General features: G+C 43.2%; 1 protein-coding gene across 1 annotated transcript in view; it reads right to left on the bottom strand.

Moving 5' to 3' along the window:
* DNAH8 (dynein axonemal heavy chain 8) overlaps positions 1 to 13,671 on the bottom strand; it is a 589,186-nt gene that overhangs the window by 305,706 nt on the left and 269,809 nt on the right. The window contains exons 34-35 of the mRNA XM_084624647.1: positions 12,128 to 12,265; positions 4,185 to 4,425 (exon numbers count right to left, since the gene is read on the bottom strand). Coding sequence (XP_084480773.1) covers positions 4,185 to 4,425; positions 12,128 to 12,265 — 379 coding nt within the window. The remainder of the gene's footprint in view (positions 1 to 4,184; positions 4,426 to 12,127; positions 12,266 to 13,671) is intronic.

Here is a 13,671-nt window from a genome sequence, read left to right as displayed (position 1 = left end):
CCTTGTGGAGGGCTTTCTGCTACCTAGTAAGATTTGGCAAACTTGCTCCAAACAAGCCTGCTCTTTGGGATTTCCTGGAGCTTCCAGGCTGTTAAAAGAAGGGATCACAGGTTTGGGTGGAGCAGCCAGCCATGATCCTGAGACATCAAATCCAAATGCAACAGGAGTGAGATTGGAGTCACCACTGAGAGGTCCAGTAGAATGGAGAACCAGTTGGTGGAGCCATGCTGAGGATATTAACAAAACATAGACGTTGGCCCACTTGATCTTTAGTAGGATCTCTGTGTAGGAGTGGGATTGGGGGACAAGCATAATAAAAAGCATTTCCCATCCAGGGTAGCAGGAAAGCATCTGTGATGGAATCTGCACTGTAGCCTTGTAGGGAGCAGAATTGGTGACATTTTCTGTTGTACTTGTTTGCAAATAGGTCTATTTGGGGAGTCCTCCACTGCTGGAAAATGCATATGGCTACATCCAAGCAAAGGGACTACTGGTAACTGGAGAAAGACCTGAGCAGGCAATCTGCTAGCTCATTCTGTACCCCTGGAAGGTAACGGGCCTCAAGGTTCAGTGAATGGGCTATGCAAAATTCCCATAGGTAAATGCTTCCTGACTGTGAGGCCTGAGTAGTGGGCAGTGACACCTACTGGTCAGAGCTGGAGTCAACAGTCAGGAATCTGCTGGGTCAGGATACCAGGAGGACAGGAGCCAGAGACAGACTGGAGATCAGAAGCACAAGACAGTAATCACAGTCAAGCCAATCAGGATATCAGGAGGACAGAGGCAGGTGACAAATCAGAGGTCAGAACCACAAGTCAGAGGTCCAGAGTCAAGCCACGTCAGGAAGCTGGGAAGTCAAGCTTGAGGAGCAGGAGCAGGAGGCACAAGATACACAGTCCAGAGCAGGGTGGATCTCAGTTGTTTGAACAGCTTCCTGTTCCTGTTGCTGGATTAAGTAAGGCCAAAGGGCCAATCAGCTGCTCCAGGACTGTGCCAATGGGACATCAGGGGTAGAGGCTCAAACTGAGGCTGGGCTTCATGGGTCCTGGGTAAGCAGTTGTTAGCAGGCAGCCCAGTAGAGGGGTGTTGCGAGACTGTGCCTGTGGACCAGGTTTGAGGCCTGTAGGTCATGACACTAACACAGGAGAGACGACTGAGGCCTGGTCTATACTGCCGATTAAATTGATATATGTTACATCATTCAGGGGTCTCAAAAAATCACCCCCTCAGAGCAATGTAGCTTACATCAACCTAACATGCAGGAAGGCCCTGGCAGCCACAGTTGCCTCCCGTGTGATTGGTTCTGAGATAGTGTTGGTATGGTGAGGTGCCACAGGTGTGACAGGAGCTCCTTCTGGCTCTGGAGTTGATGGAACCTGCCTACGGACCAGAATCAACGATGCTGTCTTCTGTGGTACTGAAGCAGAGGAGTGCTTAGACTGAGGGCATGTCTACAGTGTAAACTTAAGTCAACCTATGCTAGGTCAATTTACAGCCACTGCAATAATTACTACAGTGGTTCATGTCCACACTGCCCTTCTTCTGTTGGTGGTGTGTGTCCTCACCAGAAACTCTTCCGCTGACTTAAGAGGAGCAGTGTGGGGAGCTGAGAGCCAGGGCTCTCAGCTCTGTGCACAGCTCCCCTCCGATCGCCCATCTCCCCACTCCCCGCCAGCAACAGGGCAGCTGACTGGACAATGGGCGCAGATCTCCCCTCCGGAAGCCTGGCTCCCCCCACCCTAGGCTCAGATCTCCCCACCAGGAGCCTGGCTGCCCTTCCCCACCCCGAGGTTTTAGTTCCCCACTCCCCACTGTGAGCACAGCAGCAGACTTTGGGTGTGGAGCTCACCATTAGGCGCAGCTGTGCTCCCAGTGGGGAATGGGGAGCCCAGGGGGGCAGCCAGGCTCCTGGAGGGGAGCAGGGAGCTGAGAGCCCAAGCAGCAGCCTGGATGGGAGCGGGGAGCTAGGAACCTATTTTTAAGAATCTTCAATTACTTTGAATAAATAAGCACAAATTTTCAAGGGGAAAAAAAGATTTCTACTTTTGAAAGCATCTGAAATGCACCAACTTAGCCAACTAATAAAAAACCTGCAATATTTCTTCTGTTTTTCTTTGCTTGTTTTTCATTTGTTTATGATGTGTATACAGACCAAGAGAAGTAGAGATTTTTCTGAATTGGGTACTACATTCAATGTTGATTTTTAGACCTTTGACATCAAGAGTATGCCAAAAGAGTGGAAGGTTTTTGTTTCATTTTTTGTTTTGTTTTTAAAGGTTTTTTTTATAGGGGGCAAAAGTGATGGGGAAAATAATTTTTTGTAACTGGGTTTATTTTGGGAATAAAGAATTAACTCTCAGTACATCTTTGTCCTCATGAAGAGGTGAACAGCCGCTGTCCCCCAATAAGACCTTAACTTCTGAAAACGCTATTTACTGAAATGACTGAAAGGAGATAAGCCTTTTAAAAAGTCTAAGGGCACTTCTGAAAAGGGATCAAAGGGATGCTTCATCTGGATTTTTAATACAAGATTTTAATCCCAAGTGGGAATTCTCCTCATTGGTGTAGAGATTAGAAGTGAGGCAGCTCCAAGAATTCTTATGTCCGGAAGAGAGGAACATCCTGCACCCACTTGCATTTCTAGTGAGCTGGAAATGTTTATTATCTGGATTTTAAAGTCTGAGGATTTTGGCTCATATTAAGACTTACTATAAAAATTAAAAAAAAAAACATAGAAAGAAATAAAAGCTTTGCCCTTGTCTTGACTGGATCCTTATATGTTAATAACTTAGCTCTCTCTCTATACATATACAGCCTTACATATAGACCAGGCCCTGGGTATACTTTCTCAAGGCTAAAGATATGATAAAAGCATCTGAATAACCTATATTAATTATTACCTCTCAGATCTCATGTAGCTAGATTTAATTTCTCAAGACCCAGCAGTATGTTGGTGCAAGTGACCATCATTCTGATCCCAGAGCCCTGACAGATGTGACTGGAGATCGAATGACTTTGCACCCTGTGGCCACCAGCTTCTGAATCCTGTTCTCTGACAGAAATAAACATATGTGGAGGTTGACACCTGATTATTCCCAGAAGTAATATTGACCCATGTGGTGTCATTCTGCTCTTGGTGATGATAAATACATGTTGCTTCAGAACAGAATCTGAGCTGTGGGACCGCAGCTTTGTGAGCCTTTTCCAGGAATGGTGCTCTGAGCAGGCAATCTCAACGTTGGTATACATGAACCCTTTTTGCCAGAGGAAAACAGTGTTAACTAGCACTTTGGAAGACACCCTTAGAGGGGCAGGCAGACCAAAGGAAAAGCAGCACACTAATAACATTGTTATTGAAAAAGATCTGAGGATTTTACTGGATCACAAACTGAATAGGAGTCGACAATGTGATGCATTTGTGCAAAAAGCAAATGTCATTCTATGGTGCATTACCAAGGGCATCATATAAGAGATAAGCGTTAATTATTCCACTCTACTTGGCATTGGTCAGGCCTCAGATGGATTAATATGTCAAATTTTAAGCACCACACTTTAAGAAAGAGGAGGACAAACTGGAGAGAGTCCAAAGGAGAGCAACAAAAATGATAAAAGGTACATGAAAGGTTTAAAAACCTGGGTACACTTAGTCTTGAAAAAAGAAGACTGAGGGGGGACCCGATAACAGTCTTCAAATATGTTAAGGGCTGTTGTAAAGAGGATGGTGATCAATTGTTCTCAATGTCCACTGAAAGTAGGTCAAGAAGTAATGGGTATAATCTGCAGCAAGGGATATTTAGGTTAGACATTAGGAAAAACTTTCTAACTACAAGGATAGTTAAGTACTGAAATAGCTTATCAAGGGAGGTTGTGGAATCCCAGTCATTGGAGGTTTCTAAGAACACGTCAGACAAACACCTGTCAGAGATGATCTAGGTATACTTGGACCTGCTTCAGCACAGAGGGGATTGGACTAGATGACCTTTGAGGTCCCTTCCAGCCCTACATTTCTATGATTCTATAATGGACAACAACTATTTAACATACCATGCATTGTTTCAGAATAGTGTTTTATTTCATAATCAAAAAGTCCTTAAATGCATCATAAATATAACTTTTATACAATTAATATTTTGTTCTTTCCTGAAAATATAAATTGAAGGATCAAAAGCAATGTATGCACTTACCTCAATATCATCCTTATGTTTAAGAAGTGGTGCTTCCATGATGTTTCGAAGACAAAAAGAATCTGATTCCACATCAAATTGATGTCCTGTTGTTTCAGCAATGCGATTCCAATGTCTCTCCTTCATTGCTTTATTAGTCATCATTTCCAACAGTGGACATGACTCACTAAAATCATCTATTCTTTTCTTGAGGTCTAAAAATGCTTGCCAGTTTTTAAGTCCTTTGGGAAGTTTGCGGCACCTTTAATTCAGTAAATAATAATAATTGATACATTTGTACACTTCTTATATTGTTGATTTAATATTTTATCAAAAAGGACCTTGAAATATTTTAATGTATATTTGAAAAAAATAGGCGATTTAAAACAGACACCATTGTTTCACCAAAATTATTTTCTCAGTAACAATGGCTGAACAATTAGTCTGTTGACTTATATCAATTTCATTTAAATAGTGTACCAGTAATATCAGTGTCTATCTTTCCTGCAAAAATCATTGTAAGCACCGTTCTAAAAAGCATAATGTTATCCCTTCAATCCCACTCTCACACAGGTGGTGGATTAAACAGAACTCCAAGAAAGTAATCTTCTAATGCAAGTGCAAGATTTATTATCTGATAATTTTCTCTTAGCCATTTCTACCCTCATTCATTACTAATGGGTTAATCTGAAATTTGGAGAGAGATCAATATAATTGCTGAATGCTTCAGAACTAAACCTAATCCTTCAATTCAGGTAATCAGTAATATTCTTCCAAAGATGTAGAAACATTTCAGCAACTTCATTAGTAGCATTAAGACATACTTGGTATATTACAGCTAATTGTCAAGCAAATATGTCTGTCTAATTCTCCCTTTAGAGAAAAGAGGATTGCAGACATGACACACCCCTGACGTACTCCTGTTTTGACTTCAAAACTGAGCTCACTGTGTTCAAGACTACATGTAAAATTGAAATAGAAGCTTTTGATGACATTGATTATACGGAAAGGAATTCCATATGCACACAGAATGCACCATAGGCTGGTCCTGTGAATGCTATCAAAAGCCTTCTCAAAGTCTATGAAATTTACGTAGAGTTGCCATTGCCATTCTAAGCACTGTTCTATTATGTTTCGTAGAGTGAAGATCTAGTATGTGCAACCATGCCCTTTCGGAAAACCAGCTTGCTCTTTTCTAAGAATACTATCAACTGCCTCAGATATACGCTGGACTATGATCTTACACAGTACTTTGCTTGGCACAGATAAAAGTGTGATATCACGCCAGTTATTACAATCACTGAGAGTTCCTTTCTTTGGTATCTTCGCTATAACCCCATTGGTCCATTCATCTGGCACTTTTTCCCTTTCCCAGACTGATGTAAATAGAGGGGCCAGGATAGATGCTGCTAATTTAGGATTTACCTTGAACATTTCTGCATTCAAGTTATCCTTGCCAGGAGCTTTCCCATTTTTTAAGGATTTGATGGCTTGAATGATCTCTTCCTTAGTTGAGGTGTCTATGTTAATATCATGATCTTCTTCTGCCTCCTGGATGTTTGTTTCCTCTTTAGGTGGCTCCCTGTTCAGCAATTCTTTGAAATGCTCTGTCCAGCGCATTTCTTGTTCTTTTTCGGTTGTTAGTAGGTGTCCTTGTCTGTTCCTGATGAGAGTATTTGTTGGTGTCTGGCGTTTACCACTGAAAAGCCGCATCATTTTGTAGACAGCTCCTTGCTCACCACGAGCAGCTGCTTGTGTTGCCAGATTATCAATATAATGCCGTTTGTCCGCTCTCACATGGCATTTGACCTCCTGATGTGTCTTGCTATCCTTTAGCTTCTGGGATTTTGTGTCTAAAACTTTTTTCTTCAGGGCTCATCTGGTTTCTATGGCATTGCATGTGCTGTGTGTAATCCACTCCTTCCTTCTCTTCTGCCTGTAACCTAGACAGGCTTTACTGCTCTGTTTATAAATTGCTGTTACTTTGTCCCACTTCTTGTTAATCTCCTCATCTGCATTCCCCTCCTCTTCATCAAGGTCTGCAAGTGCTTGAAACCTGTTAGTTAACTGCAGAACGAAGGCTTTCTGTATTTCAAGGGACTTTAGCTTGTCAATATCATAACGTCTATGTCCCTTGTTTGGTGGACCCACACTTCTCAGTTTTAGCTTGATGGAGGCTGTCACAAGGTGGTGGTCGCTGCCAACATCTGCACCCCTTCTCACTTTCACATCTGTCAGTGAGCGTCGCCATTTGCCATTGATCATGATATGATCAATCTGGTTCTTACCTCTGCCATTTGGAGAACACCATGTGAGCTTGTGGATTTCACAATGTTCAAACAGGGTTCCGCTGATGACTAGTCATTCATGTTACAGAAATCAACAACACTTTCTCTGTTTTCATTCATGGTGCCACACCGATGTCTTCCCATTGGTCTGTCATTGTTTGTGTTGTCCTTACCGACCTTGGCATTCAGGTCTCCCATGACGATAGTTAGGTCATGGCATGGTAGTCACTCTAACTTCGCTTATAGTGTAAGGTAGAATTTGTCCTTTACTTCTTTATCACTGTCATTTGTCGGAGCATAGCACTGAATCAGAGTGATATTATGTTTCCCTTTCAGTCTGGCCCTCATAAGTCTGCTGCTGATGGCTTTCCATTCAAGCAGGGAATGCTTCACTCCCTTCTTCAAAAGGATGGCAACACCCTCATGGTGTTCTCCATCATCCTGTTCAGAAAACAGCAAAGTTTCTCCCAAGGCTGTTGTTAATCTTCCTGATCCTGTCCATCTGCTCTCGCTGACACCCAGGATGTATAAGCTGTAGCATCTCATCTCTGCTGTGACCTGAGCTAGCTTCCCTGTTTCGTACATTGTCCGTACGTTCCAAAAAACAAGTTTGGTTTTTGTCTTGGGGTTGAGCACTTCATTCTTCATGCCAGTGGCTTCCTTTCGGCTTTCAGCACTGGCAGTCATACGGGTCATTGACTCCTGAACAAGCAATTTAACACTACAATCATCATTGCTGAGTATGAAGCTTGGCTGAGATGGTGGAGTCAGACAGTGGAAGAGGGTGGATTGTCCAGCTGCTCCTCTTGCTGAACTTTCTGAACTCGAAAAAACAAATCTAGAGTTTGTTGTTTTGCTTTCCTTTTTTTTTTCTTGGTAAATTTCTTTATAGCAAGTCATTAGGTGACCAACTACCCTAATCACTTTGGAGCTGCATTCCCTGTCAGGATCGTCATCACTCAACCCTCAGCCCGCCCACTCCACCCCTTCCCCCAAGCCTCTACCCTTGACCCTCCTCTTCTCCCCCCCCCACCTGCTCCCCCTTTAATTTTCACTCTGCGTCGTCGCTCCTCCCCCCTCTCTCCCCTCCCTTCTGAATGCAGCAAGCCAGCTGATTGCCACCGCAGGAGGGAAGGGGGTGGCAAGCCGAGTCCTCGCTCCTCCTCCCTCCCTCCTGCCCAGGGCAATCAGCTGGCTTGCAGTGTTTAGGAGGCAGGAGGGAAGAATGAGGACTCGGCACGCAGGCTCCCACTCCCTTCCCCACCACCTCCTGCCCAGGGCAATCAGCTGGTTTGTGGTGTTCAGGAGACAGGGGAGGGTGGGGGAGTCTGCGCGCCGAGTCCTTGCTCCTCTCCCTTCCCTCCTGCCTCCTAAACACCGCGAGCCAGCTGACTGCTACGGGCAGGAGGCGGGGGGAAGAGGGGGATGGCGCTGATCCGTGGGGTCTGCCGGAGGGCGGGAGGCGCTGTGGGGTGTTGGGGCGGCATAGGGAGCCTTCCAGTTGTGGAGAAAGCAGGCAGCCAAACAAGGTAATAATGGAGCATTGCACAACTTTAAATGAGCATGTTCCCTAATTGATCAGCAATGTAACAACAAAACAATGTTAACTGGGATGACTTTAAGTGAGGAGTTACTGTACAGCCAGCTGTCCTGGACTCCTTTCCCACTCATATTAGCCTCCCAGGGGATGCTGCCCATCAGTTCGCCGAAGGAGTCAAAGTCTGCTTTTCTGAAGTCCAGGGTCCACATTCTGCTGCTCTCCCTTCCTCCTTTTGTTAGGATCCTGACCTCGACTTCTCTTGATCACTGCTGCCCAGGTTGCCACCCACTTCTACTACCAATTCTTCCCTGTTTGTGAGCAGCAGATCAAGAGGAGTATGACCCGTAGTTGGCTCCTCCAGCACTTGCACCAGGAAGTTGTGCCGAACACTCTCCAAAAACTTTCTGGGTGGTCTGTGCAATGCTGTACTGCTCTCCATTCCTGGTCCCTTCTTACGGAATCTGGTAAAGCGTATCCACCTTTCTTACAATTGGCTGTCAAGAAGATGGGGTATTCCATTTTGATTTTGCTGATTGCCATAAACCATTCAAAAGGGGCAGAGAAACCTTGTTTGAAGAAGTATTTTCAATTATGTCAAAAACAGAGTACAAAGTTTCCTCCAATGAAACTGAAGGCAATTTCAACATAGAAACCATTCTGCTGATTAATTCTTGGAATTTAATGGCATCCTCAGATGGTGAAGCAGCTTAGGCAATTCAAATGTTTTTGTCTGGAGAGGATATGCCCATAAAGTCCTGGTTGTGCAAAATATTTGTCTGTACAGGAACCTCAACTTCCTCTTCCTCATCATATAAAACATCTTGAATTAGAATAGGGGACTTGTCTCATTTTCAGATCCATTAGTGTAGGATCCAAACATCTCTGATCAGAATATTCCTTCAAGTCTGTGTGTCTTGAATTTGTGTAACTTAGATCTGAATGCTGTAGACCCGCAAAAACCTCTCTGGTTTGATGCTGAACCAGAGGCATGACTTTGGAAGAAGGTTGTATGGAAGGCCCAGAGCTGACCAATAAAGCTAAGGAATCCAGGAAGGTACTTGCCAGTCCTGCCAATTTGTCCAGTCCAGTAGTATGTGAGAGTCAGGGGGTAGATGTGCTTGTAATAGTCTGTGTCTAACAAAGGTCCTGTCATTGAAGTCAGTTCTTCCTCTGAATATGGATCTGAGCCTGTTCTTAACATTGTATTCTTAACATTGACACAGGAGATATCGTTCTTCTAGGAGAGCCAAGGTGTCCTGGGAGGTGGAGGCAACATAACCAAGGAGTCATCTAAGTTCCTCTTCTTCTCAGAAAGAGTGTGTGGAGACAGATCATTATCCAAGTCTTTCTTTGCTATAGAAATATCAACTGTACCCGAGGAGTACAGTTCTTCAGACACCTGTAGGGACCCTACATTAGATGCTATCAGTGCTGGTATAACATCTGGGCTGCAGATTTCCTTAGAACAGTCCAATGAAAGTGCTCAGTGTTCTTAGAATCCCCTTCCTTGTGTCTCAGATCTGAATGTTCATGATCTGAGGGAATCAATGAATCTCTGGAAAGGTGTTCTGACCTGGCTTTTTTCTTCCTCAGAACTGAGGGCCCTAGTTCCATAGAATTTTCAAGCATAAGTCATTTATCTTCCAAACCTGATTTCCTTGACTCTGGTACCTTCTTTGCAGCCAGGTCAGAGGACTTTGGAACTGGAGCTCATTGCCAAGACTGACGGTTTAAATAAATCTGTTAGTCTTTAAGGTGCCACTGGACTCCTTGTGGTTTAACCACAAAAGACTTTGTGGAACTTGAAGGACTTGGAGCCAAACCAGGCCTCTTGCTTTTATTATCTGAAACCTTAGACACCTCAGATCTGGAGGTTTTAACTGATAAGGAGAGCTTGGAATCTGTTTTACCTGTCCTTCCTAGCTCATGGTGTGAAAGTACATACATCAAGCAACAACAAGGAGAATGTCCTGCTCCTAAGCGAGCAAGCATGGGCATCTGACTCTGGAAAAACTGCCAGACATAATCCACATCTTTTAAAACCATGCTTCTTGATCTTTGGATCTGCAATAACAAACAGTAACTAATACTAACACTAAGTGCTAACTATCTAACTATTAAAAATAATAAACATGGCACCTATTGAATCCAAAGAAGGCTCACATCCATCCAGGCAGCAGTTAAAAGGAACTGAGGTGGGACTGGTAACCACTGCTATGCCCCCTTTTACAGCCATGCCCTCAAAACATGATCAGATGCTGAGGGCGGGGGCGGAGAAGGGCACATAAACAATCAGGCACTACTAATAGAAGCCTGCACCATTCAACCACACCAGTCGGTGCATATCTACAGAGTGGGAATATGCAGAGGACACTTGAAGAAGAAAACCCATTTCTTCACCTTACCCCTGAGGATCATAAGAATCCTGATTCATCATGGGAGGAAAAGGGCTTTGTAGAAGGCCTGCTTTTTTCCTTAGGGAACTAAGTACCCACTTCAATACTGGGGTGGAGTAGAGATACGACTTTGAATCCTTTCAGGAGGTTTTGTACTCCAGCCCAGTTCTGATGCTGGACTTACCCTCTGGGTTAGACAGATAACATCCTTCTCCTCCCTCTTCCCAAAATATTCAGAACCTCCAGGCTTTTCTATATTGGAATCACAGCTCCTGAGAGAACGTGATGTCCTGACATATCTGTTCAACTCTGAGCCTTGTGCCCTGGCTATGCAAGGTTTGGCTAGCTATGAACAGGTAGGCTATAATTTGCCCTCTCTAGTGCCAGTACATGCTGCCTCACATAGGGAACACCACTTAGATTTAGCCCAACATTTGTGGGAGAGCACTGCCTGTGAGGAGGGCGGGCAGAGGAATCCCAGAAAGGAGGCACAGCAGTGACAGATCTAGGTGACTGAAACCATCACACTATCAAATACCCAATCCAAGGGAGAAAGAGAACATGGAAGAAAGATTATAAATTACTGCTGCACAACAACAAATACAAATTAAAGTTATAAAACAAAGTGCACAGGAGAAACTGAACCACCAATTTATTATGCTACCAGAGGCTGGACATCTGGTAGCTTGAGCTGAAGGATGAGGCGTTGTCCTGGAGCCTCCAGGAACAACTTTGGATTGCCTACAAATTCCACAGGTGGGGGGCATTAACCCATTAGTGGTGACAGAGGAAAGAAGCTATGCTGAACAAAAAAAAAATCTATTCTGTCCAATAAACCTAGCCCCCATCTTCCATGCTATATATTTCCTCACATAATACTGAAGCTAATTTCTAAAGCACTAAGAATAAAATAAATTAAAAAAATTAGAAAACTTTTTTGTGAGCAAACTATAACTCATTAGACTTCAAAGTATCAAAATATTTTAAATTTTTCAAGAATACTGGAGTAGTACACCTACTAATTATATAACAGGAACGCCTACTGTAAAAGGTGTTCAGTTTCTCAAGTTATTTTAGGTTGCCTATATATTTTAAGAATAGTATACAATGTTTCAAGAGATTCTCAAATTTTAATCTTATAGTCAATACTGTAAGCCGGTGAGCTAGCTCACTAGTCCAGGTAGGATCAAAGTAACACCTGAGTCTATTGTAGGTCCTTGTCTCTGGGCACAGTTTTTTGATTAAACAGAAAACTTGGGCAAAATACCCCAATATATAGTTCACCCAAGATTGTTTACTGTTCCCAGTGGCTTTTCCCTCACCTCTCTCGGTCTCTCCCCATCCTTGCCCTGAGCCAGGGATTTCTGCAGCAGCTTTTCTACTCCCTACAGTTCACTCCCTAAGCCATCTGTCTAGAAATCACCTAATAACTTGGTTCTTTCCCCTACTGTTTTCCAGCACAAAGCTCCTGTTGGTCTTTATAAAGAACAGGTAATCTTCCAGTTGTCACCTGAACCTAGCCCCACAACCTCAGCAAAGAGGCACCTGATTAGTAACAGTTGGGGCTGGGACTCATATCCCCTCAAAGGAGCCAGTCACCCTTTGACAAACACTATTAACAAATTTTCCAAATTTATCTATATATCAAGATGCTTTAAAGATACTAAGTTATTTGTAATGCAATTATCATTATTTATATTCAAATTTAACCTGTTAAAAAGTTCATATTAGGAGAAATACCTGTTTTGAAAGTCCAAAAGTTCAGCATTAATTTTTTCAATATCTACATCTGTCCAAAGTATCTCATAATACCCACTGATATTGTTCATTACAGTATCATATAATCCATATAATTTCTGAAGCAAGCCAAGCTCCTTCCTACAAGATAAAAATCATATCAACCATTAGAATCAGCTACTGAAAGACAGTGTAATAAATTCTGTTCATTTATTATGAGTACAGAAGAATAACTAAAATCTTTTTAGAATGCAAGCCTTTGGGGATAGAAAGCTGTGTCTATGTACTCTAGCGAAGAGAACAATAACAGCAATCAAGTAATAAAACAATGTGAAGTACTAGTATGAATAGCCCAATAATCAAGTTGTTTGATATTAATAACAATATTGCAAAAGTTTCAGGTAGACTAATTCGGGGCTTGCTATGTGGGGGGATGTTGGGGGACAAACCAGACTGATTTGACGCGCATTAGTTCACATGCAACAGGCAAGCCGCACTTTAATAGCATGCACACAAGTCAGCTGTGCCCTCTTTCAATTGGTATCATTGCATTCACATGGTAGCAGCTTGCTGTGTACTAAACACATGGCATTCTCTGAGGATATCTTATGGTCCTTTGCTTCGCCGCTCAGCAGTGTGCATTCTGGGATTTTTCCTTGCTATGCATTGTGGGATGCATAGCAGAAGCCCAGTAGGTTCACATTTATAAAAATCAAGTGCTTCATTTCTGGGTATGCTAGCACCATTTTCAAATTGCTGTTGGCCAGTATGGATCCAACAATGCTCCACAAGACTATGTTGGCAACTATAAATATGCAAAAGCTGCTTTGGCTGTATTTCAGCTTTTGAAGCTGGATAACTTTGATTTTCGACTTGCCCAGTGCACCACCAAGCATGATGTGGCATCAACAGAAGCTTGAGCTTCCACAGCAGCACAGGAAGCCAAATGACAATGAGGAAGAAGAGGATAATGCTGAGCAACTGCTACTCCAGGAGCTGTTCCTGGAGCAGCCTCACACCATGCAGCACTGTTTCTGGGTTCAGGGAATCATCATCAATTGGTGGGAATGGATCAGTCTGCAGACCTGGGATGACTAACAGTGGCAAGAGAATTTCAGGATAGTGAAGGCAACCCTTTTTAGATATGTGCTGAACTAGCACCAGAACTGTAGCAGCACTGTACCAACATGAGATGTCCCTTACCTGCGGAAGAGTGGGTTGCCACTGCCATATAGAAGTTTGCCATCCCTGAATGCTACCAGTCTGTAGTCAACCAAATAGACATAGGAAAGCGAACTGTTGGGGCCATTGTCACAAAGGCGTGTGATGCAATACATAAGGTACCATTGCACTGGTTTACAAACCATGACAATGATCAAGAGATTATTGATGACTTTGACTATATAGGGTTCTCAAGGTGTAGTAAGGCAATTGATGGCCTTACATGTGCCTATTATTTGCCACACACACACACCAAGGCTCAGAATTAATAAACAGAAATGTATGGGTATTTCTCCATAGTGTTCCAAGGGCTGGTTGACCACCAT

This window comes from Lepidochelys olivacea (genome assembly GCF_965140295.1).
Source record: "Lepidochelys olivacea isolate rLepOli2 genome assembly, chromosome: 3".
Lineage (NCBI taxonomy): Eukaryota > Metazoa > Chordata > Testudines > Cheloniidae > Lepidochelys > Lepidochelys olivacea.
The sequence above is the reverse complement of the archived record's forward strand: the minus strand, read 5'-3'. Positions and strand labels throughout refer to the sequence as shown.